Here is a 25,365-nt window from a genome sequence, read left to right on the forward strand (position 1 = left end):
ACACAGAGCTCCTCGCTGCTGAGACAGTAACTGGCCCGAGTGGGCTGGTCACAGGGAAGTGCTACGTGTTCTCCTCCCCCCCATCTACTGTAAACTCTTCCCCTCTGCTTACTCTCTTCCCTTTTTGTTCCCTCCTCCCAACTACAATCCCATCTTTCTATCACTAATCCTGCCCCAGGCTTCCTTCTTTCATTCTCATCATACCTCCTGTGTCTCCTGTGCCTTTGCAGGTGAATGCTAGGAATCAGGCCAAAGGTTGGGCATGCAGTGAAACCTTTAAAGGGGACCAGAATGTACTCCGGAGTCAATCCGTGGTAGATGTAAACAATCAAAAAGGCGAGTCATTCAAGCATGCTGATGTTTGATTAGTAAGAAACTTCCCAAAAGTGAAAAAGAGAAAAGATAATTGAGAGAATGAACCATGCAGGAACAAGTGGCGACGACTACTTATAGTGAGCTCAGCTCCAGTTTCTAGTTTAGAAGCCAGTGGGATTTCTAATTGATATCCTCAGTAGCCAGGCTAGCTACTATTAGCAATGCAAGATAATGTCAGTTTTCACCATCAAGATATAGTAATGGCATTAAAACGCCTTAAATTAGAATAACATAATGCTGACCTCCAAACTTGTCAACTAGCTCAAAGGCAGTCATTTAATGTTTTCTACACTTAAAGGAAATGCAAATTTAACTCTTTAAAAATATTTCTGGTTGTAAAGAAACACTTAAATAAAGAAGTGCTACCTGTTACATTTATCAAAGTAGCACCATATTAAAATGAGAGTCAACAAGACGGTTAGCTAAATTGTTTCAGATTATAATGCAACTTTGACCTAAAAAATTGTCCTGAGTTCTACCAGAAAACTGTTATCTTTTATTAAAATTATCATACTGTGAGTATTTTAAGAAGCAGAAAGAAACAAAAGAACAAAAAAAGAAAGTAACAACTCTCAAAACTGTGGCACAAGTACCAGGTGGTACTGGGCTGCTCTTAGTGGTATACAGAAAAGGTTTTGGCAATTATTTAAAGGGTAAATAAGACAAAAACCTCTACTGTTAAAACTTTGAACATGAGAAAAAACATCCAGCCCAACTGGGCTGCTGTAAAAGTTTCAAGTTTTAAACTAATAGAACTTGATATTTTATGACAGAAAGAGAAGGCAAACTTTAAATGTTAAAGCTGCAGCATGTAAATTTAGAATTTTTTTTTTACATCTGTTAAAACTAATGACAGTATGGTGTGGGACAGATAATCTGAGAAGCTTTTTTTTTTTATAGACTATTTGTCTCATATTGTATTGTTAGAACATAGAGAACAAATATGTTTCTTTAAAAAAAATTATATAAAAGTTACATACTGCAGTTTTAAGTGAACAGAATTAAGTGTTTCAGGACTGGTGTCTTCTTCTTTTTTTAGAAATAAAAATATAATCACCCCAATTTACACAAGCTGGAAAGTAAAATTCTTGCTGTACTAAACACTCACACACCAATATGAAATGTATTACTTCAACTTGAATCTTTTTTTGTAAAACTGATAATCAATTATTATCGCCACAATAGCACAGCTGAGTAAACTGAGAGCTTCAATGTAGTCTTGTTGGTTTATTGACAATGTAGGGTTTGGAGGATTGTTATTTGTTTGTATTTCTTTCAGGTCACTACAGGTTACAGTAAGGGACATAATAAAATGTGACTATTTGAATTAGACATCATATAGTAATAATAAAACATCTAAGTAATAACAGAACATCTATTAAGCCAAACCACCTGCTTTCCAAGGATATCGAACAAATGCACACATTCTTAGCTTACACAACACGGTCAGTTTCCTCTCTGTGGACCAAACCGGCAAAACATTGTAGCATAATTAGCGGTGTTCACAGCAACAAGCACTCTAAGCATCTTACCTCTATGAACTGATGCTAAATGCTTTCAAAAGTGACAAGCATTCAAAGATATTGTGTACCTGCAGGGTTTCAGTTTGGTTCTCTCTGGGTGGAAACAGAACCACGTTTTCTGGAGCGCCCTCTTCTGGCTGTAACGGGGAACAAGACGGTTCACCAAAAGGGGGGAAAGCAGCTAATGTGCAACCAAGAGAAGCTGGAGTTATGAAGTTTCTTTAATAGTTTAACAATTGTTTTATTCCCAAGGCAATTGGTTGTTGTTAGAAAGTTGGAGAACTGCTGGTTTACAATTTTTCAGGGTTTCTTCAAGTTTCGGTAAATTAAATTTCAGACTTTTTAAGACTCTTATTTAAGACAGATGAATTATGAAACAAATATTACTCAATAATCAGTTATCAACTTCACTTCATCAGGAAAACAGGAATTTAAACTAAATCTTTAGTAGGTATTGGACCTAGATTATAAGGTGGTCATGAGACAAACGGTTATTTTAACCCTTATATATTAATCCAAAGTTCTCCACCTAAAGTCTTCCAGTCACGTGCAAATTACTGTTTTGCAACGGACCTTCTCTTTAAGTACAAAATTGAAGCATCAGAATGCAAGTAGGCACATTTTAGTGGCGTAATTAATCAAACTTTAGGAAATCTTTTCAGTCTGTAAAGAAATAAAGCACAATTTTAATACTTACAGAAATTAAGTTAACTTTGTTAGCAATCTGTGCTAGGAATACTTTGAAAAATGTGAAGCAGCACAGTGGGGGAGCAAGTAGCAGTCTTGCCCTTACCAATGTCTCAGTAGTGCTGCTCTCGTTTCCCATGGCTCAGCCAGGTGCAGGGCCACAACTGCCCAGACCAAAGGCCTCTCACATCATCTGTGAACAGAGAGACCATCAGCGTACGACCGTTCTGGTGCTCAGTACAGAGACAAAATAAAACTGGGGATCTGTGGGCCACTCAACACTTAGAGATTTATGTTCTTGGCAGGATTAGGGACCCTTTGGTATGAGCTTGAACGGGTACAGGGTGAGAAGGAATGGAGAATTTGAGCGCAGACTGATGCCAAAACCTGCCTGCAGGGCCAAAGTGCAAGTGGTGGGATTTAAAAAAGTAGGATAATAGCATCATGATCGATAGAAATATTGGGAATGTTTCTGTTGTAGTAAAAAAAAAAAACATTCCTAAAATCAGGGCATCTGCAGCCACAATCAGAACGTAAATATTTTAACAAAGTCCAGGCATAAATCTAGATGGATATATATCGCATCTAATCATAAGCTGGAAGACGTTAGATTACCAGATCTACTCTTCACAGTGAAGCCAGTTTCATATCACCATGGACTGAGACTATCAACGATGAAAGAATCACCTACTCTACAACCTACACCTTCAAACTTGACTGAAATTAGCAGTTTCCCTCACTGATCAACCAAATGTCTTCTGGAGTTTTAGAGTTAAAAAAGGAAAAGATTTAACTATTTGACCACAATGACAAAAAAAAAAAAGACCAAAAAAAATTTTTTTGGAGGAGTCAAGGTTAGGACTTTAAAACTTAAGAACACTGTACCAACCTGTTGGCAACATCATGCCAAGAGCCTTATTTTGCTAACAGTGGTTATGAAGTGTTGTACAAAGTGGATGGGATAATCAGGAGGGAGGACTATCTTTAAGTTGAAATCAACAAAGTGGTTGAATCAGGATAAAGATCCCAGAAGCATTAAAACTGGTTTTGTAAAGAATCAATCAGACTAACGTTAAGCTTCTTAAGCAGCTCCCAGATCAACCTTATTGAAAATTTGTGAACAACGCCTAAAAACTGAGTGTATGCCAGAATATTGGGAATTAATTTTACCATTTAGATAAAGTTAGATTAGTGTATTCCAAAGATAGTTGATGTCTACAAAGCATTTACAAAGCATGTGGCTTTTCTGTTGCTATTTAAGCAACTTTCAATCAAAACATATCCAGAGCACCATGCATATAGTGTGCATGCTTGCAGCACACTGACACAGTGACTGCTGTATAAGGTAATCCCTACAGGGTAAATAACAGATTGACTCTCAGCAGTGTTGCTGGAGTTGTCTGGGCGGGGAGGCAACTCTAATCCGAGATTGGCAGTATAATGCACAATTTAGATCCTTGTAAGTCAGACTTTGTCACCAGACACCGACTGATATTACACAGCAGCATTTTTAGCTGTGGTAAATTTACTCTCTGACATTTCCTTTTTATTTGCATTTCTTCTATGACTGCAGGGACTGAATGCCAGCTCAGTGTTCAGTCAGAAAGCACTGACCTGAATGTGCAAGACTTTATAAATAGAGTTGTCTCATATTTACTGCTTTATTCCAGCCTAATGCACAGTTTGTCATGCGTGCTCCCCCAGCTGGGCCCGTGACCTCTCTTTACAAATCGTTTTTCTCCAACAATTATTCGTTACGACAGTGATAACTCTGCGCCCTCACATCCTAATTCTCACCTGTTCAACGGTGTGGCAGCTCATCTGCTCTGCCTGCTATTTGTGTGAATGGGGTGTAATTTCAGCCCCCCTCTTTACGCCAATGTGCGTGCACTTTAGCTGGCGGCGGCATTTCAAGGCGTTTTGGCAGCACACAGGGGAAATCATATGATTCAACCGCTGCCAGGTCACTTCTCACCTCATCACCGTCGTATAACATGAGTCCTGAAAGGTTTGGATGGAGGAGCATGCGTGTGAGTTTACCATTTCCTGCCCCGTTTCTGACCTCCTCTCACAATAAGAGTGAGATTTCTACTTATTTTTCTACAAATACATAATTTTATGCTGTACAATATTTCTAAAAGTAGATTTTAGTCAGTTGTGTAAATAAGTAGATTAAAATAAAATAGCTGTAGGAAAAGCAATAAAATCCGTGCGTATACCAAATGTACAAATAAAAGTGAAGTAGCAACAAAAGTTTGCACCGTTTATCACCTTTTTGTTCCATTTTCCTCTAAAAATGCTATAACAAAAATAAAAATTGCTCAGATGAAGCTTACAAACTACTCACCATTGCAAACAACAGGGCAGTTTCCAAACCTCAGGTTTGACCGTCCGGCGTGTGTTTACGGTCAAACTAATGTTTCTGTCCTCCCTCCTGAGGAACCCCGGTTTCTCTGCTGCTATTTTAGCCCTGGACGCAGGGCAGGAGCAGACGTGGGGACAAGCGTGTGGGGAGGGGAGGGAGTGGTGGGAGGGGACCAAACTGGAGCTGGAGTAGCCATGTCTGCTGAGGGAGGTGGTAGGTGGATGGATTGCAAACAAACAGGAACACTAACAGCAGGATGCAGGTGTAAGGCCTCTTCGCTCTCGTTCATACCCCTTTAACTTTTCAATAATACAACCACTGTGAAATGAAAGAAAAATCATACAAACTTCTTTTTTTTGTACAAGTTGTTTTGCTTTATTCCTCACTCCAAAAATATGCATGTCAGGTTAATTAGTCTCCCTAAGCCTCTTATAGGTATGAGTGCATGATTGTTTTCTCCTGTAATAAAAATGCCAACCTGGTCAGGAAGTATCCTGCCTCTTACCTAATGACAGCTGGAGACAAACGGTAAATGTGGATCTTTTATTTTACCTTTTATTTTGCAATTATCTGCAACTTTTTCATTTGGCCTGCGACATAAAATCCCAAATAAAACACGTTGATGTTTACGTAAGGATTCAAGAGTTGAGAACACAACCAGAAGGCAACGTAACAAGCTACAAGGGTTTCAGTGCCCATGCCACCTGTAGCCACGCTTCACATTTACACCGAGTTGTAAGGACACAAACCTTCTGAGATAAACTCAGAGAGAAGCGCCATCAGACTAAAACCTCATCTCCACTCTGTGACAGCAGAGGGTTGGAAGCAGATCTGGTTCCTCTATTATCTGCCATCTTTAAAGGCCACTTTAAGCAGACTACACATCATCCCTATAAATAGCATGAATCTGACCAGCTGTTTCCCACAAACAGCCTCCATACTCATCACTTGTCTTCTAGGTGCCTTCTGCTACTGGAGGTTCCTTGCTCAACTTGAGCTGACAAGTAGCATCCCACTCTTGCCTCCAATTATCCTCTACAACTCACACCATCCTTTCACTTTTATAAACTGCAGCTCTTTTCTCCTGCTGCTTTCATCCCTCCTCAAGCACAAGAACACACTTCGCCTCTCCCTGAATGAAACGCCTCCATTCAACACGGCGCCTCCGCCCCCCTCCGTTTTTACCTGCTTGTGCGAGATTCCAATGCAGCTCCCCATCCTGTATTCCATGTCCTCCTCCGGTGAAGTGACCCTGGCGCTACACGGCTGGCACAGCACCTTCCTGCAGAACTGCATCCTTATCAGTCAGCCTCAGCATCACCAGAGCATCACTGCAGAAGCTTGCTCGTGCACGCCTCGATGTCGGTCCGTATGAGTGTGCATCACTGCCTGTGATGCCCGTGGTCTTCCCGTGACATATATTCTCCAGTCACTGTTACATAACGCTCCCTCCAATCAAGTGAACGTGCCAGAAGCAGGGGTAAAAAAAACAAAAAAACAAAGAAAACAGGAGACGCTCTCTGCAGCCTGAGATCCAGCTGAGCTTTAAATCACAGCAAGGGAGAGCGGATGGAGGCTCTGCTTCAGAGGGAAAAAAAATCTCAGCGAGCGGAGAGAGAGAGAGGAAGGGATGGGAGGGAGCGTGAAACGTGCCTGTCTCTTTAAAAGATCGAAGACAATGAAAGGATGCTTCTGGTGCTGCTGGAGTCAGGATGTATCCGCTGTTTAAAGCGGAATGCTATCTGACGGCTCCAGACGAGGGCTTTGGCAAATAATGACTTTGTGTTTGACAAAAACAATTTTTAATTAACAAAAACATGCAACAGGGACGCTGCTTACGTATTTTCTCAATGAAGCACAACAGTGTAAACAAAGTGCGAGTACTGCATAGAGGCATAAAGTGGTGTGGGTAATGTGGATAAGATGAAAATAAAAGAAAAAAGCTTTTAAAACAGGAACAGATGTCAGATGTATTCAAAACTAATGTTACACTGAATCTTTCATCAAATAACATTAAAGATTAAACTAATCTGTTACTTTTTTTTAAATTAAATGTCTTAATAGTTTTAAGAAGGACTGTTTCAGACCGTCTCATTATTATATTATCAAAGCTATAAAACACAATGTAAATCATGTTTAATTTCTGACATGGCACAAAAAAATAATCTGTGAAATCCTAAAGAGGTTTATTTTTCTGCATGAATAAAAAACAAACAAAAACAAAAAAAACACGCACACACACAAAAACCTTACAGACCAAAAACAGTAAAAAGATGAGTTGGTCCCATGAAACCCAAACAAAGGTGTTTGGGATCAAACGGGCGTAGAAAGAAGCTGCTATTTAAAACTGGTGATACAGGACGAAGCGCCGCTGTCACTCGCTCTGCGTCTCTGGAGGCTGAATTATTGTCTCTTTGATTTCAAAAACATCTATTAGCTCCTAAAACAAGAACATAAACAACAAAAGATGCATTAGGAAGAATTAAAACTACTGTACAAAAGTATCCACACCCATAAACTATTTCAACAATATATCACAGCGCATAAAAAAAATAAATAAATCTATAAAGCATTAGTATTCAGTCATCCAGAGTTAAAACTTATATCAGTCAAAACTTACAACTATAATTTTTTGTGTGTCTAAAATGTCGCTGTGAGGATGGTGTGTTCAACACAATATGTAGTGTTAAGTTTTCTGGAGGCTACCAAATATTATTTCCTCCTCATCTTACCAAAGCCTCTTCTTCCACATGTTTGCCATTTCCCCAACAGGCGTCATCACAGACGGACATCAGGACTTTTTAACAGCTTCTTATCAGTAACGGCTTTGATATCCCTTCCAAAAATGGCAGATTTATTGGGATGAACGACTGATGGGATTCTTCCACCTGAGCTGTGGATATTGGCAGCTCCTCCAGATTAAGAGCTTGGCTGCCATCCTGCTTAATATTCTCTTGCTCGGCCACATCTAGGTAGATCTGCAGTTGCAACTTCCTTCCTGATCTGTCAGGTGTGTTTCTTGGTCTTCATGATGCCGTTTGATCATCTACCTTCATATTCACAGAACAGCTGGATTCAAACTGAACTTCTGACGGAATTTATGTTTTGGGTCTGGAAGTAAATGGGGCTTAATATCATTTGTGAAAAAAATGTTAAAACGATTCTTTCCCTTTCATAACTATTAGTACTTGGTGTTGATCTGTCACAGCGTAATAAAATACATTACATCTCGTGGTTATGACGAAACAAAATTTGTAGTTGAAGCTCAAAGCTGCTCACCCTCCATATTTTTGGGCTGATGGAAACAATGCACTGTTTGCGGCTGAATGAACCTGCAGCCTCCACCTCTCCCTCTTCTACTGGTTCTGAAAGATTAAAAACATAAAAGGGTAAAAAATTATTTGATACCGTGAGATTTTCCTTGTTATTTGACAACCAAACTGTATATAAAAAAAAATTAAAAAAAAAAAAAAAAACATCCATCAGGCACTCACCTATACAAGGCAACTTGTCACTATCCAACTTAAGCCGTGCCAAACCATCCTGAAAAAAAAAACAGAAACAATGTTATACCTACACAGAATCACTAGAGGGCGACAAAGCTCGGTTAGAAGAAACGGTACATTTCTCACCCTGATGAGAAAAGACGTGTGGAAAATGTTCTCCACTGTCCGTGAAAACGAGTTGGGGTCGATGACAAATTCGTAATATGATATTGGTGATGCTGTATTGAAGCAAACACACAGTAATTATGAACATAATTCCAGACACTCAGGTGTTTCAGACAGAGTACCAACATGAGGCACTAAATTACAGAACAGCTCTGAATACAAGCGTGAACAGACTCGGGATGAATGGAAATCTGACTGATCAGATCACAGTCGGAGGTGATCCGAGACCCAGAGATCCAACACCGAGACGTCACAGAGATTGATGAAAAGATGTCACACACTGTCAAACACTGGAGGTATTACTGCTGGGTGTTTTTAATTCTTCACTGACTGGTCAAACATAGACCAGAGATCATAAAAGTAGCAGCTGGAAACAGTCATTATTTACATCGCAATCTCTTATTAGAAGTTATTTTTTTTATTATTACTTTCTATGTTTTCTATAACAAAAAAAAAATAGAAAGTTACAGCAGAGGTTGACGACACATTTAAAGACCTGAAACTTGGCATGTAAATAAAGTTGGCAAATGTTATTGTAATATTTGAATAGAAAGCCTCACATATCAAGATGATCTCACTACTTTAAGTTTGTACAACAGATCTGGTCTCCATGGCAGAACTATCTACCCTTCACGCAGCTGCACAATTGTAACTCATGTTTGAACACAACGGCCACAATTTACTAATGGTCAGGGAAATCCCCTGCTCAATACTTTGCTCCTTAAATTTGATTTTAAATTGTGTCCAAAAAAAAAAGAAAAGAAAAAGAAATGCTTTGGAAGATATTAGGTTGACAAGGTATCACTTCTCCCCCTCCAAAAAATCTTGTTTCTTCATAGAAAAATAAAAATAAAACTTGGAGCTGGGAATCAGCGATGCCGCTGCAGAGGGTCTCTACCTCTCTGTACCCCAACATCTGTAGATCCTCTTAGCAAATATCAGTAAAGATGATTTCCAACTTACGGTCATCTTGATAATAACTCTTCAGATATCCCAGGATTCTTTCAACCTCTTTCTCTGTAGCTTCTTGATGAGATTCTTCAATTTTCTTTAGCTAAAATGCAACATGATCTTGTTAGTAGCCGAGACTCGACGTCAATCATTTTGTAATGTATGAGTAAGCTCTAGATTATGAAATAAAAGTAAACATTTTAAGAAAATTTGACACTTTAGGTGGGTTTAAATTTGTAAAAGATGGAAGAAAAAAGTAGCCAGGGTAAAACTTAAGATATTCTGAAGCAGAAAAATCTGATTAAATGACTTTTAAAGCTCATTAGGAGACTGCTAAATGCACATATGAAAGAAAATTTAATAGCGGTGAAGCGATCCTCATAATTCAAACTGTTTGCCGAGATCCGCTCAGATGTTTGTATCAAACTGCAGCCATGATGGTGCAGCCTGGAGCTACCTGAGTGGGCATTATCCTCTTGGCTTCTTTGCTTGGTGCTTTCCTTTGTCGCTCTATTCTCTGCTTCGGAGGCGGTGGCTCTGTGTAGAAGGATCCCATCCTGTTGAGAAAAATTCAGATAAAGTCAGCGTTTTGAGATTCTAAGTAATAATGTTTACAAATTAAAGAGAACAATTACAAATATAAAAACTATTCAGATCAGATATTTCAAGAACTCAAGTGTTTGATCCCTTTTTAAATCGCTAACTCACTCTCATGTTAATAGACGAGACTGAAGACAATCGTGAAATATTTTTCCTAAAAAAAAGATTTTTCTATTTTAATAAATTCATGCAGAAACGTCTGAATGTATTTAACCCAGGTTTGTGGCACGTTTGGTCAAAAATGTAGCTTTTTAACAACATTGGAAATTAGAAATCATGAATGAGAATTAACTAAATATTGACTTTTCTGGCTCTATTTTGTGGAAGAGATCACTTGAAGCTGAGTTTTTCTGCCAGCCATTTGCTTTGTATGTTTAAAAATCATTTGCCCATTTTTTTCAATTCATTCTGGGACTCAAACCATCTGACATGTGAAGCTGAAATCACTTCACATGTGCACAACTCTTCCAGTTTGTACGAATCTATTAAGTACAATCACTGAGAATCATTTACAGCTAAGCTTTGTTGTCTTGCAGGAAGATTCTAAAATAGACTTCTGATACAATCTGATAGAAAACTTAAATTTACAAATTACCTGAGTGCAATATTAATTTAAGACATTTTTATTGTCATCCTTTAAGACAAAGAAAACAGGGAATTAACTCTTGAAAAACATACTAATGTTCTTCCAAACTTGATTTTCTGCTCTTTTTCTGGAAAATATTAGGAGTACTATTACTGCTTCAAGTATTAGGAAATCGCTCCTGTCCATCCGAATCATCCCAGATGCCAGATACGGAAATTAATACATTTCAGTGGAAGCTCTGATCTACAGCGACTAATATGAACATTATTAAAATCTGAGGTAAATTCAGGAGTTTGGTGACTTACTTCATGTTCACAGATTTTATGGAGTTTTTGTTTTCACTCCTGATTTCCTAATGTGAGAACCGTAAGCCAAACCCGAGGGTTTTTTTTTTTTTTTTTAATCTGTGTGGGTGCGTTGAACTCTCTGAGACTCACATGTAGTGGAAAGAAGGCGCCGTCCTGAAACAGCACTCGGCTTTCCTGGCCAGCCGGTGCCAGGCGTCTTTGGGGAGGTAGCCATCGCCGGCACAGCCGTTCGGCGGCTCATCGTCCTCGTCCTCCAGACGGTTAAGGCCCATGAAGGACAACTGTTGGAGAAGAAGAGATGTTTTCCTGTGACAACAGATCAATTCAATGAACAATTTAAAAAATGTGCTCCAAAGAAAAGGGCAGCGAATTAGAGAACAATGCAAATGTGATATTATTGTTAAACGCTCAGATGATTTCAGAAACTTTTAACTCGTATGTTCCTCACTCATTTCATTTGTCGTCCACGGTTACGTTGTGATCGTTAGCAACTTGGCCACCAAGGTTTTCAGTTCGTTTAGAAAGTGTGCAGCGCTTCAATTTTTCCACATTTTGCTTTATTACACACTTTTTCTACACTGTATTAAATTTACATTTTTCCTCAGCATTCTACAAACACATACCTTATAATGACAATGCGGAAAAACGTTTTTGAAATTTCTGCAAATTTATTATGCAAGTATTTCCATTCTTTGCCAAGAAGCTTAAAGTTAATCTGTTTCCACTGATCGTCCTTGACGTGTTTCTGTAGCTCAAATTTGACTTCTGGAGAAACATGTCAAGGAAGATCAGTGGAAACAACTCGAGTTTGAGCTCCATGGCAAAAAGTTGTGAATACTTGAGTAAATGTGATTTATTGGCATCAGGGTAGTGAGAACTCTATCAAATGGCAAAAAAAAAAAAAAAGACAAAATAAAATATTGCATTCAAGCAGCCCTTTGTAATTGATATTGATAGCTATCCAGTTGATTCTGCAGCTCTCCCAGATCCCAGTACAAACACTCACCAGATGTTCAGCAAAAGCAGTGGGATCAAAGGCGCTCCCCTCAGAAAACAGCTGGCTGGCTTTCTCTTTTCCCAAGTCTGTAGCCACAACGAGAAGCTGAGCATCGAGCGCTGCCTCTCTTGCCTGTCGAACTGTCAGAGAGCAAAGTCACATCTGACCAATTAATCCAAAAATGATAGATGTATACCGGACAAAAAAAAACCATCTAGTATAAATCTAAACATAGAATATTAAAATCAAACTATCAAAGCATCTATTAGGTATGGGGAACACACATAAATGTTTCATTTCTGATTCTGGTAATGTTAGTTTCCCAGACTGATTAGACAACTATCAAGGTTACATAACTACCAGCTGTACCAGGCTGTAGCTTGAAAAATTTCTAATAATGTTCAAAACGCCATTTGTTTTTGTTTGGGGAAACAAAGCCATGTTTAAGTGAAGACGAGTGGACATTTTTAAATGAACTAAATAGTCTTTTATTTAACAACTTCAAACATCAAAATACCAACAAAAAAAAAACTTACTTCTAATCCTCAAAATTTAACAATATTTTTAATCAAAGCGTTTAGAGTAACATTTAAAAAAAAAAGTCAAAGATATTTTACGCTAAGCTTCTAATGTGAAAATATAATTGTACAGTAATGAACTTAACCTCTGTGATAAATACAGAATCATTACGAGTCAGTTATCTTCACTCTAACCACTAGAGAAATGAGAACTTTAATTTGAGTGACCAGTTTCATGGCAACATAAAAACATTGCAAAAAAATGTATGTTTTTGCTATTTTGAAGAGCCACCTTTTACAGGTTTTAATTTAAACTGATGTGCATATGTTATCCCAGAATTTCAGCATTTGAAAAACACAACTACCGTCTTAATTCTCAATCTTCACATTATGCTGATTTCATTAAAACTTCTTGAAGTACTGTTGCCTTTTGACATTCAACTCTTTGGTGCAGAAGTTACATTGCCACCAAGTTGCAGCTCCAAATCAGAAATACCTCGTTATTTCTCACGTACCATCTTTGAAAAGTTTATTGGCCTCTTCTAAGACTTCTGTGAGCTTGTTGTTGGAAGGACTCAGCATGTCTTCTCTGTTTTCTGCAACAGAAAGAAAAGTCAATGAGCGCATTTAAGCTTTGTTAAATAGTTAACGCTGCCTCTCAGTAACAACTCACGTTGAACTGAGTTGATGAGGTCCCTGTATTTGCTTCGGATTTCTCTCCTGAGGCCCAGATCGTTGTCATCATCGTCGTCTTGCACACCACCGGAGCTCGAGTCATGGTCCTCTCCATCACCCTGGTGTTGATCGGCTCTCCTCCGGCTGGACGATCCGTTCTGCCGGACAGCTTCATCATCACCGCCCGTTCTGGCCTTTCTCATCACTAGTCTGCTGCAAAACGGGCTCTACGAAAGGGCAACCACATGAAGGCGAAAGCAAAACGACAAAACGAGGAGGTGTGGGAAAAGTCATCAAAAGTTACCTTCAGCAAGTTTGGAAACGGGCTATGATTACAGTAACGATGGGGTCGTAGATGTTCAGTTTAACTATAAACATAGCATAGCATGCAATATTTAAGAAACAAGTCAAGACAAAGTCATTTACCTTTGAGAATTGATAAACCCACAAGGCCAACTGCGAATAAAACGCTCTCGATTCGTGCTAAATGAAAGCTAACGCTAGCTACCGGTTAACTGCTGATGCTTTCGGCTAACGTTAGCCGTTAACCTGATTTTAGCGGTTTTGTTTAACTATGGTAATGCGAACAGAATAAAGTACAAAAAAACACAAACACGAGCAAAAATTCTAAAAATCTGTTAAAAGAATACCGTCAAAGCTATTTTAAAAACAGACAAAAACTATTCAAACTACAGAGTTCTGGCGTGCAAACACAGGAAGTTGACGTGAAGCGTCATGCACAACTTTTCAGAATAAAAGCAAAAGGAAAACGCCGATTCTGTTGGACTGAAAAAGATGCACTATTGCAGTGCAGGGGTACCCAAACTTTGTGAGACCAAGATCTACTTTTTCTTGGTCAGGTGGCTGAGATCTACCACATATCACGAATATATAATAATTGTAAATGAAACTCTATTGACTTATTTGATGTTTATATGCGAACATCAATTAAATACGAGACATATTAGAAAACCTAATGCAGTTTCTTCCACAGTGAGATTCTGACACTGGGAAGAGGTTGCTGGTTTCTCATAGTGAGAAGCTGGTTGCAAACTTTGGGCCAGCAGGTATCAATCAGTTATTTTGGTGCCATAACTGATGGTAGATTATCATAACTAATTACCAACTGATAGGATTACCAGAATACTTTTTTAATTTGCTGAATCACAAAATGATATTAGCATGCCTTTAAACAGTTTGGTTTGAGTTAACTGGAGATGAACCTAGTATTTCAAGGCAATTTACTGCTTCCTTGTGATACAATATGAAATAATTAAAATAAATTAAAAAAAAATATCTGAAAGAGAACTCTTGACCTCCAAGTCTGGTTCATTGTTATGTTTAACATTCTGATGCCTGAAAGGGCCACGTTAATCTGTGCAAAAAACTGCATTTACTGGAGATCGCCATAGAAATGGCCAGCCATTATGAGCTGGCTGAAATCTAAAGAGTGAAACAAGTTGTCTACTAACTTCTTCTACTTCTCGTTCAGGGTTTTCCTACTGGGGTCACCGTAATGAATCATCTGCCTCCTATACTCTCAAGCCAACCAACTTCAGGTCCTCTTTCGCCAGATCTATGTCCTTTTTGGTCTTCCACTAGGCCTCCTGCCCAGGCGTTCTATACTAAAATGGGCTGAAATGCCACTCAGCAAGTAAGAAGTCATTAGTCCATACAACGGAACAAGGACGTTCATTTTTTATAATCATGTCCTGTGGTCCAGTATTACTAAAGCTGGCTAGACAAAAGGGGGAAGCCAGCCAGTTTTCAAGTTATGTATTGCAGGCAGCAGAAACATGTTATGTGGGATTTTTGTTGCAGGAGGGACTAGTGCACTTAAAATGTCTCTAGTATTTGACAGAATTGCCATTTAAGCTTGATGACTTGGGTAAAATGTTTTGAGAATTCTTCGGTAAAGGCTAAAAATGTTGTTCATCCTGGGCTACCTGTTTAAAGGCCACACTCAACTTTTCAAGCAGCTTCCATGTCTCTCTAGGGCAAAAGTCAGATTGTTTGCATTGTTTTCCTGTTTTGTTTTTTTTTTAATTGAAACCATTGTTGCCTATCAATTGCCGTGGTTACAGTCACTAGATGGTGCTAAAGGAGAATCCGTTGGGACAGATAGCTGGTGTTTATTTGTAATTTGCTGAACCGTTGTCATGGTAAACAAACATTTCCCTTGCCAGATTGCAATCAGTTTCTCTTCTGAGTTTTTTTTTTGTCAGATCATGGAAACGAAAGTAACCGGTAAAGTGTTTATATGCAGATTTGTCGAGTTACGTCATTTAAAAACACATTTCCTGGGATATTGACTGAGATTAATTCCGAGTTTGTTGTACCAAAAAGTTGATAACCTGTGTTAGAACTAATTAAATGTCCTTGGATATTTAATCAACATTGTAGCTCCTCCTGGGTGTTATCAGAAGAATAAATCCATCCCACACAGCGAGAGATCAGGTGATCTGATAATCCCCTCCTGAGCTCCACATGCAGGACAGACGCTCAGCTCAGCAGCCTTCCTGAGCAGAAGAGGCTTTCAACCAGGTTAAACTTTTACAATGGAGAAACTGAGGTCTAGTTCACCCGCTCTCTGTCTGGATCTGAACCACTCTGAACCGCCTGGAGCTGGTAAGAGCAGCTGCGTCATAACAAGTCCCCACTCACTGGAGTCCAGGACTCAGCCAGGTATTAAACCGGTTCAGCTGCTAATTAGGTCTCTGAACGAGCTGATTGCAGGGCAGCAGGCTGCGCCTCATGAGGCCATGAGGACTCTGCATGAATCCTACGAGAAGGAACGATCGAAGCTTTTCCCTGTGCCTGTGTGCAGCAAGGAGCAGGAGAGAATTATTCAAGCCGAAAGGAGCAGATGGCCGAGAAGTAATGCAGCCTCGAGCTCTGCAGTTGTAAAGAAGGTGAAGAACCACTCAGCAGAGCCAGTTGTCTATGCAGACCTTTGCTTCAAAGCAAAATCCTGTTCCTCTGTTTCTCCAAAGAGAGACCCCGAGAGAAGCACAATCAGCAGCTTCAGCCTGGGAGATCTGAGATACTCTCCGTCTGCTGAGAGGAAACTGCAGAAGATCACCTCAGAAATCAAGAGGAAGACATGCATCACCGTGCCAGAGAGGGATCGCAAGATAGCAGCTCTGATGCTGGTCAAGCATCAGAAGGAGCAGGAGCGCCTGAAGCTCTGTCTGCAGGAGGAACAGGAACGGCAGGAGGCCCGCAGGAAGGAGGAGGCCAGGCAGGCCCAAGCAGAAAAAGAACGAAGGAGGAGGCTTAAGCAGAGGATGAAACACTGGCACACGGAGCTGGAGGCCCGCAGGCGGCTGAGGCTGCGGCTGGAGCAGGAGAAAGCAGCACAGCTCCAGCAGGAGATGCTGCTCCAGGAAAACCGATGGAGAAAGCTGAAGGAAGTGGTTGAGGTACAACGCAGAGAGAAGCTGGAGGCTGCTCTGAAACAGACAGAGGAGCGTAAAAAATACCAAGAGAGACTGCTTAGGGAGAAGATGGAGCTGGAGAAAAGGGAACTTGAGAAGGAGAAGCAGGCGGCAGAAGTGAAGAAGGAGAAGGCCTGGAGGACCAGAGAGCTGCAGGAGAAGAGGGAGCGGAAACGGCTGCAGGAGGAGAATCACAGAGAGATGCTGCGTCACATCCTGCTTAAGAGGCAAGAGGAGCAGAAGATGGCGGAAGATGAAGAGCAGAAGAGGAACTTGCTGGAGAAGAAGCTGCAGCGTTCCTCCGAGAAACGAGCCAGAGCTGCGGAGGCACAGCACAGGCGGCTGCGGGAGCGTGCTGCCCAGCAGGACGTCCAGGTCCAAAGAGCACAGCTGAGGGCCAAGCTGCAGAGGGTCCAGGAGCTCACGCACAAGCAGATCCTGGTCCAGCAGAGCCAGCGTCGCATGGAGAGAGCCGCCAAGAACGCCTCGGCGCTGCGCAGGAGCCGCTCTCAGCAGAGACGAGACCAGAGCAGACACAGACAGGTCTGCCACCAGCAGCTGAGTGAGAAGATCCAGAGAGAGGCGGAGGCCAGCAGGAGACTCAGAGAGAACTACGTCTGCGTGAAAGAGGGGAAGAGAGAGAGGCTGCAAAAACTGAAGGAGCAGATTCAGGAGGAGGCGCGGAGGCTGGTGCAGGCCTCCTTTCACTTGAGGGACAGGGTCAGGCAGCAGACACACAACCAGACCTTCCACCAGATGGCCCTGGACGCTCAGCTGACTGCCTCCATGAGCAGAATAAAACTCTAAAACAACTCAGGGTTTTATTTTTTTCTTAGATATTTAATTATTTCCTTACAGCACATTTAAGTTTGTATGTAGATTTACTGTAGCAGGGCAATTTCTAAGTGCTGCATCACTGTAAAGTGGAAGGAATTGTTTCCAAAAAATTTTTTTAAAGAAAAACATCCAAATTGTGGGATGTACATGTTGCCAACCCCTTTACTCTGCTACACCTGAATAAAATCCACTCGAAGTGCCTCAAAAGTAAAAACCCGTCATCTTTACTGAATTTATTTTCAGTATGAAAATAAATTCATACTGAAGAAATGCCCTCGTTGACTGAGATCAGTCAACGAGGGCATTTCTTCAGGTTTTCAGAAATCACAACTTTTTCCATGAAGGATTTTAGACTTTTATCACTAGATAAGGTGAGATGGTTTCTGACAACATACTGACTTTTTATGCCAGTGAAAAAGCAAATATTTCAAATTTTTCTGGATTTAAAATCCTTCCTTCTGGGAATAACAACAGGGTTGTTGGGAATTCTGCTGCCGCATCCCAGAAAATATCCTTTCGTATTAGACTAGAGGTCTGCAACTTTTACGATTCGAAGAGTCATTTCTGCCCTAAGTGCAGATAGAAACCAGATAAACTTCCTTTCTGTAACAACTAGATAAGAGAAAGGATTTCAATGAAGTGTAGCCAATTGAGATGAACATTTTATAACTTGGGTTTCTACATAGTATACGGTAAACACTTACTGAGTCATAGAAATATCAACATTTATGTTTTCAGTCTGCTTATAAAATGTAACAAAATATCCTTCAAGTTATATTTGATTAGTCCACATTGTGTCTCACTTTGTTTGACCTATTTATTTATTTACTTGCGTCATTTATGCCTGTTAAAATCATAAATATTCCAAAGGACAGCCAGCATCTTCACTGCAGGTCAATCTCAAGGCTGTATTTAGATTTTGCGAAGAAAACTTGAAACTAGAGAGAAGGTTCAACTTCCAGCAGAACGACAGTAAACAGAAAGTCGGAGCGGCACTGGAAAGATTCAGATCAAAGTACTGAATATGTTACAACGGCCCAGTCAAAGTCCAGACCTAAACCCAACTTTAACGCTCAACTTGCAGTCTGAATGAGCTCGAACTCTTTTCAGCGAACTTTTTTTTTTTCTAGTTTTCAGATGTGCACAGCTGGTGGAGACAGATATACAAAAACAGATGCTGCTTTTATTTGTAAAAAAGAAAAAACTAAACTCTGTTTTTCACTTCACAAATGCTACTTTGTGCTAGTAAGCGGAATTAAAATACACTGAAGTTTGTGTTTGCAACTAGTGACAACAGAAAAGGGTCAAGTGGCACGGCAAACTTTTTTTGTTTACAAGTCCTGCAAGTTCATAGTTTACCAGCTTGAGGGTATTTCTATTAGTTTGGATCAAAACAATGTAATTCAGGGCAGCTAGAAGGTAGAATACAGAGTTATAAAACATTCAGAAAAGTGTGTCTTCTTTCACAAAGAAGACACCACTTCCCTGGGCCGCAAAGGTGCGCAGGATTCCAGGGATACTTTCTGAGGAATTACAGGAAATAACACACATGGGGGTAAATCTCTATTTATCATGTAATCACAGTAGAAGTTCCTGCTTGTTTTCATATTTACCTTCAGGAACTATGTGAAGGTTGTATTTTTTACTCTGTTTTGAAAAGGTCAAGGCAAGTATGAGTCCAGTCTTACGCAAACCCTTTCCACTCACTCAGCCAACAGATGTGTCACAGTAGCTGTTAGGGAGCAGAGTTGAGTTCTTCCACCGTTAGAAAGTTTAGTGGGTTTTTTTATTCTTCTTTTATTTTACAGACACCGGGTGCATGAATGCTGACAGGAAGGCCATAAAGCAACGCTCACAGTGCAAATACAGTATAAAGAAATAAAAGTTAATGTTTCACCAGTCCTCGTTATGCACACTTTACTGAATAATCTGACATGTCTTACTGTTGCTGTCTCTTACTGCCGGCTTTCATTTGAGGTTAAAACAGGAGAAATCCAGCTAAGCTACATGATAATCATGTTCCTTCAAGTAAATGGAAACTAATAGCCACATTGTTGTAAAGGTTTATAACAACGTTTTATTACTTATGTGGTATGTGGATATGTTCAATAACTTTTAAAGAATAACAGAATGTGACTAAAGTCCATGCCTTAATATTTTTAATGTATTTTTATATTAAACTTTGCTTAATGTATTTTAATTCTGATGCAGCCATATTTGTTAGTACCCCCCAGTAAAAAGGCAACATATCACACACACAAAAAAACTTGAATTGAGGATATGTATCCAGTGGAGATAAAACTCAAGAGAGAGATAATTATTGTTTTATAGGAAATTACAGGGAGGCAGTTATTTGTAACAACTGAAGCTATTTTTGTTTTAATTTACAGTTTATTTTTATTTTGAATGATTTGGATTACAGTTTCAAATGATGCGTTTCCAGCACACATTGTAAAAGCTTGCCGTGTCCATAGAAAAAGAACCAAAATGGCTTAAGTAAATTAGTAAAGCACTGCATCAAAATACATAAAAACCTATCAAAAATTAACATTTTTATTACTTCATAATTATTTTTTTTTGTTGTTGTTCCATCTGTTGTTTTGATCAGCTATGAAGAGCTTCCAGATCCCTGCTCTGTAACATCATCTCCTTTAGTCTACATGCCAGAAAAAAAACATATTTTCTATCCTACCATCACAATCATAAAGGAGTAAAGCCAGAGGCATTTAGACTTTAAATGGAAATCTGTGCTTTGGTCATATGAGACTAAGGACAAAGCTTTCAAGTAATAAACGCTACATAAAAATATGTAGAAAAGTATGAAAGTTCACAGTGGAGGACATGTGATGCTGTGAGCATTTTCTCTTCTAAAGACCCTGGAAACCTTCTGAAGAATGAAAAATGGGAACTCATTCGAATATCTGAACATTTTAGCTCAAATCAACCCGTCTTTATGACCATCTTAGCTGAAGAGAAGATAGCAGAATCCATGACTCAGAACTCTGGATGATCTAGATCAGAGATTGGCAGCCTTTGCAACCTTAATAGACATTTTTTCCTTTTCTTCAGCTAAACAAAGTTTGTTTGAAGTTACAAAAGAAACACAACTCTAAAACAAAAGAGCTTATTTTTTTAAGATATCTATGACAGAGAAATTCAAATTCAAATTAGAAATTGTGCACAGAGGAAAAATCACTCTCTGTAGGATCAGACCTTGTAAAATGTTATGGGAGACAAAGAACCATCTTATTAGTAAAATGAGGTTGTACAATGGAGTAACAACAGAATTTTATCACCAATGATTTTGCTGAACAGGTGTACTCCAATTAAAGATCAGATTTTAATAAACTTGTCAGTGTTAAATTTATGGTGTCGCAGTTTATTTTAACGATTATTGCACATTTTCAATAGAAGCAGCTTTATAGAGTCAAAACTTTTAAAATGCACTCTTAAAAATAAATCAAACATCCACTGTTGAAAACTATTATAAGTTATGAAATAATATGGCTCTAAAAAATGTTTTCATGTAGTTCAGGCGTCACATTTGGCATTTCGGCTGAGAAAAGAAATAAAAGACAACGAGTTTGTTTCTGAGGAACCATGAGGAGGAATGTTTCTCTCCGATTCTCCAATTTGACCCTTTTCCTGTCAAACTCTTAAAAATAAACACAAAACTAGTACAAACTGTGCAAACTAGATCGCATACTGTGCACACGACAGTATCAAATTATTATCTTGTTCTTCTTGTAAATCTACCCTCCTGGTCACGGTTTCGTTTTTAAAGAAAATTATACATCTTCGTAACAAATAACAAATGTCCCTCTTTTTGTTTACTCGTGCTGGAAACTCGGCTGAAGGACAGCGACGTATAAAATATCCAAGTCCTTTCAAAACCTGAAAAGCTTTGTTGATCCAAGGACAATGGCAGTGCTCAGGGGTTAGGCTAGTCTGAACCAGCAGCACGCCCATGAGGAACAACCTAACGCTGAGATACGTGGACGGGTTTTCATTCACTCTGTCTTCACTGCAAAAATACTACATTTTACCAAGTATTTTTGGTCTAGTTTCTACTGGAAATAATATCTTAGTACATTTGAACTAACTTACAAGTAACTTTTAAGCACAACAAATGAACTTATTTTCAGTCAATAATTCCATAATACCGATGGAAAGTACTAGATATAACTAGACGTTTTAATGTTTTGTTCGACTGGCAGTACTTTTCCATCGATATTAAGAAATTACTGACTTTAAAACCACCTCCGTTATCTTGCTCTAACGTCACTTGTACATTAGTTTTGTCTTATTTCAAGTGTAAAAAAATGATACTTGACCAAAGAATACTTGGCAAGATTTTGTTTTGGAAGTGTCATTCTGCATGGTTCGCAGTAAACACTCCCGTTTAGTCATCGTGCAAGCTGAGGGCCAATATGACCGGGAGCCCCACGCCAAGGATGAGGGTGAGGCTCTCCAGGAGACCCAGATATCTCGCCTTGTGGGTTTCTGCTCCTGTTTCCTCCTGCAGGTTAGAGAAGGGTTCTGCTGCGCTGCTGCTGCTGCTGATCTCAGGAAGAACGTGCACGGTGGCAACATAAAGGAAAGTCCCTGCCGAGAACAGCATTCCCACTCCGGTTGCACTCAGCTGGTTATGAGAGGAACTTCCAGTCTGTCGACAAGCACAGACACACAGAAGCATGTAACGGGTCAGAAGCAGACAGCAGAGACTGACGGGGTTATCAATGTGAAGGATGTGTGCTCTCCCACCGCCTGCAGTATGAAGTAAGTGCTGATAGCGACTATGGGCGCTGCTGCTGAGAAGGTCAGTAAATGTCCCTGAATGTCTTTCTTCTCAAGGCCTGCATGCATCAGGAAGGAAACCAAACCAAAAGCAGCAGGAGCCTGTGAGTCAAGAAGCCCCCCCAAAAAAACAAAAACACAGATGCCATCAGTTGTGTCACATCTTGTTAAATATATCTACATCTTCATCCAGCTGACAATTTCTCTCACCTTGTGTAGAATGACTGCAAAAAAAACAATCACTTGCACAGTTGCTTGACCTGTGGCGACGGCAGCACCCAGAGCAAATCCATCGGCTGGACGCAAGAGTCATTATTGTTATTATAAATCACGGCCAATATCTAAAAAAGTGGTTAATGTGATTTAATAACGTGCACTAATATGGGTTTAAGTGATATCTCAGCTCAGCAAATGCTTGTTTAAGCAATTTGGAAGCAAAGCCTCTGAGCCACGCTAAATATGACTTAGATCTCACAGAGCGCAGGAACCCCATGATAAGTCACATGAAGGAATGAATAACTGGGTTTTGTTGGAAATTTTTCATGCTTTCGTCCCGGATATCCTTTTGCAGCTTAAGCAAACACAAACCAGCAGATCAAGTGGTTTGCAACACATTTTTGTCAGAGTACAACCACAAACTGCAATTCGTTTTATTCAGATTTTAAGTGATGGTCCAATACAGAGCGGTGTGGATGATTTTCAGTTATGTCTTGATAGGCCCTAAAATGGTTTCATTTTCTGTTTTCAAATGAGAGATTGAATTGAGCTCCATGTTATTGCCGTCATGTGTTTCTTGGCCTCCAATATGCTGTCGGTTTATTAATATTCTCTGAAAAATACGTTACACCTTGATAGAGCAGCTGGATTTATACAGTGACAAAATTACAAACGGACTGAATGCATTTGGTTATACTGAATTTATTTAGGGGTGCAGATTTTTCTTTTTTTAATCCACCTCACAAATATGCCCTACTTTGTTTTGCTCTGTCTATCACATAACTTCCCAATAAAATATATTGAAGTTTTTATTTTGCAAAAGAAAAAAAAAAACTTTTAAGAAATATGAATACTTCTGTCCAGAGGGTATTTTATGAACATACCTGCAGCATGGATAACCAGCCCCAGAGTGGCTGTGATGTGTTTGTTATTCAACAAATGCGCTGCTTGACCTGAAACCAAACATGTTCAAATTATCAGCATACAAATGGAAAGCATGATATGAAAATGAAGCTTGAAGTGAAAGTTATTTAAACTCACCATGCATGGAAATGTATCCTCCAATCTGATCAACCACAAACATGAAGGTAAACCCGAACGTCAAAGACACGCCGATATAAAAGCGAGGTGGGGCGCTTTCCTTTGTGGGAGGTGCAGTTTTTTCACTAGCATTCGGGCCGGACAGAGCATCAGAGGAGGACTCTGCAAAGAGAAGATGAAGACGAGAGGAAGGGACAACAAAGCAGGCGAGGACACGTTCAGACAACTGAGCCTGCTTTCAGCTATGATTTCAATGGTTTACGATGAAACAAACACTCATGCAAATTTAATGGGAGCAGATGGACTGAATCACATCACATCTGTTGTCAAGACAACTAGGGACAGAGAAGGCAGAGTGGTGCAAGTCAGCTTCTTTAAATTTCAAACAGTGAGCTCACTTCTCCACGAATCCTCCAGTAAGCCCACACCCTCCGGGATGGTGATGGCCAGTGCTGTCCCGCACAGCAGACCCGCCCCCAGGATGGACACAAACTGCAGGCTTTTCTGTCAGGAGTAAAGGAGGAGCAAAATTCAAATGCACTCAGTTGTTTTCCAATCAAAAATCTAATGTAGTATATTGAGACATCAGGTCAGGTGAGGCAGTTTAAGTTAGCCATAGCTACTATCCACAAATATCTGAGACCAATATAAAACATTAGTAACAGCCCAATCTAATAGTTCAGAAGCCAATATCTACAGTTTTTTATTTCAGCTTTAGGAGTACAGCCGATCAGCACCATGGAAATTGAATGGCGCTGCTGGATTGGTTGCTTTGCATGTGTCAGCCAATAATGTGTCAAGTATTTTGCATCCCCAGCTGCATATTCTTTTGAATATTTTAGACATGCTCTACTGAAAAATTTGCAAATAGGTGGGGTTTTCTGCAAATAATTTGGAATCACATTCTGCAAAATGGTGAATCCGCAAATACAAAATAAATTTGGTCGCATTAAGCAGCAAAACGCTCAACATCAGTGCAAGAACAAAACAGCCCTAAATACCCGACTTGGAAACAATTAAGCACAGTGCTGCCTTGGTGGCTGATGGGTTCCTTAGTCACTTCCTGCTTAGGGCCCCACTCAATCCTTGACCGGCCCTGGAAGACCGTCATTGCTATGAACTATATTAGAGGACTTATTTAAACCAGCCGTGATAAATCTGCCTGATGACCTTGTTTAACGAGGAAGTTAAAGTCATACTTACCTCAGAGAGTCGGAACAACAGTGGGATGAATCCTAGTAGGAAGGTGCCCACAAACATCGCTACAGATATACAAGTAATAGTCAGTCCCTCGTCCATGGCGACGGAATTTTCCTACAAGTTCTAACTCCGTTAGCCGAGTCTCATTTCATGTCAGCAGATCAGATTGTTCTGAAAACAGAAAGTCTGCTCTCATTGTTTCACCGTAACTTCATTTGTTTACTTCAGGAGATAGAAACTCGGCGCTGCGGGTTTCCACGTCGCACCTCCGTCTCCCTGTCCCTCCTCCAGGAGAACCTCCTTCACCGCCACAGCCAACCTCCACACACCATCTCATAGAACCAAAGAGCAACTGCCCGTGGTTGCTCATCTCCCACCTCTAAAAAGGGCTGAGGTCTAACCGCACCTCACTCGGTTTCACTATGCGCGATGGTACGCTGTATTACGGTAACCTCGCTTAGCCGCTTTCAAAATAAAAGCTTACTTCCGGTTCATTTTTGTCACACTTGTAGTACCGAAAATATGAATTTATCTTGACCCTGACAGATTAAGATAAAAAAAAAACATTAATAAAGAAATTT

General features: G+C 39.8%; 4 protein-coding genes across 17 annotated transcripts in view; 1 reads left to right on the top strand and 3 right to left on the bottom strand.

The window, feature by feature from the left end:
* The window catches only part of tacc2 (transforming, acidic coiled-coil containing protein 2), a 58,089-nt gene extending 51,497 nt beyond the window's left edge, over nucleotides 1–6,592 (bottom strand). For 6 of the 13 annotated variants that reach the window (XM_017308954.1, XM_017308946.1, XM_017308951.1 and 3 more), the window contains exon 1: nucleotides 6,136–6,589. In XM_017308954.1, coding sequence (XP_017164443.1) covers nucleotides 6,136–6,246 — 111 coding nt within the window. In that variant the 5' untranslated portion in view covers nucleotides 6,247–6,589. Of the gene's footprint in view, nucleotides 1–1,966; nucleotides 2,036–2,691; nucleotides 2,779–4,932; nucleotides 5,029–6,135 lie in introns of those variants that run through there. The other 7 variants (XM_017308945.1, XM_017308942.1, XM_017308944.1 and 4 more) reach the window with 6 other exon arrangements.
* Nucleotides 6,593–7,069: 477 nt separating this feature from the next.
* nsmce4a (NSE4 homolog A, SMC5-SMC6 complex component) lies at nucleotides 7,070–14,163 on the bottom strand. The gene is made up of 11 exons (XM_008430153.2): nucleotides 13,683–14,163; nucleotides 13,255–13,483; nucleotides 13,097–13,177; nucleotides 12,073–12,203; nucleotides 11,196–11,347; nucleotides 10,030–10,129; nucleotides 9,585–9,675; nucleotides 8,583–8,674; nucleotides 8,445–8,493; nucleotides 8,230–8,315; nucleotides 7,070–7,390 (listed from the first exon to the last, which is right to left on the bottom strand). The coding sequence occupies exons 2-11, from the start codon at nucleotides 13,457–13,459 to the stop codon at nucleotides 7,325–7,327; spliced, it is 1,053 nt and encodes a 350-aa protein (XP_008428375.1). The 5' UTR covers nucleotides 13,460–13,483; nucleotides 13,683–14,163; the 3' UTR covers nucleotides 7,070–7,324.
* A 1,048-nt stretch (nucleotides 14,164–15,211) lies between these two features.
* On the top strand, nucleotides 15,212–17,506 carry LOC103477207 (coiled-coil domain-containing protein 177). 2 transcript variants are annotated; one of them, XM_008430165.2, is made up of 2 exons: nucleotides 15,212–16,168; nucleotides 16,250–17,506. In XM_008430165.2, exons 1-2 carry the CDS (start codon nucleotides 15,815–15,817, stop codon nucleotides 17,498–17,500), a joined length of 1,605 nt encoding a protein of 534 aa, XP_008428387.1. In that variant the 5' UTR covers nucleotides 15,212–15,814; the 3' UTR covers nucleotides 17,501–17,506. The 2 variants fall into 2 exon arrangements, with proteins under 2 accessions (XP_008428387.1, XP_008428386.1); XM_008430164.2 differs by having other exon boundaries at nucleotides 15,212–15,503; nucleotides 15,660–17,506.
* A 2,563-nt stretch (nucleotides 17,507–20,069) lies between these two features.
* On the bottom strand, nucleotides 20,070–25,213 carry LOC103477208 (zinc transporter ZIP9). The gene is made up of 7 exons (XM_008430166.2): nucleotides 24,788–25,213; nucleotides 23,983–24,088; nucleotides 23,585–23,746; nucleotides 23,428–23,496; nucleotides 22,538–22,623; nucleotides 22,295–22,429; nucleotides 20,070–22,196 (listed from the first exon to the last, which is right to left on the bottom strand). The coding sequence occupies exons 1-7, from the start codon at nucleotides 24,881–24,883 to the stop codon at nucleotides 21,933–21,935; spliced, it is 918 nt and encodes a 305-aa protein (XP_008428388.1). The 5' UTR covers nucleotides 24,884–25,213; the 3' UTR covers nucleotides 20,070–21,932.
* Between the last annotated feature and the right edge of the window lie 152 nt (nucleotides 25,214–25,365).

Source organism: Poecilia reticulata, linkage group LG15 (genome assembly GCF_000633615.1).
Source record: "Poecilia reticulata strain Guanapo linkage group LG15, Guppy_female_1.0+MT, whole genome shotgun sequence".
In the NCBI taxonomy this organism is placed as follows: Eukaryota; Metazoa; Chordata; class Actinopteri; order Cyprinodontiformes; family Poeciliidae; genus Poecilia; species Poecilia reticulata.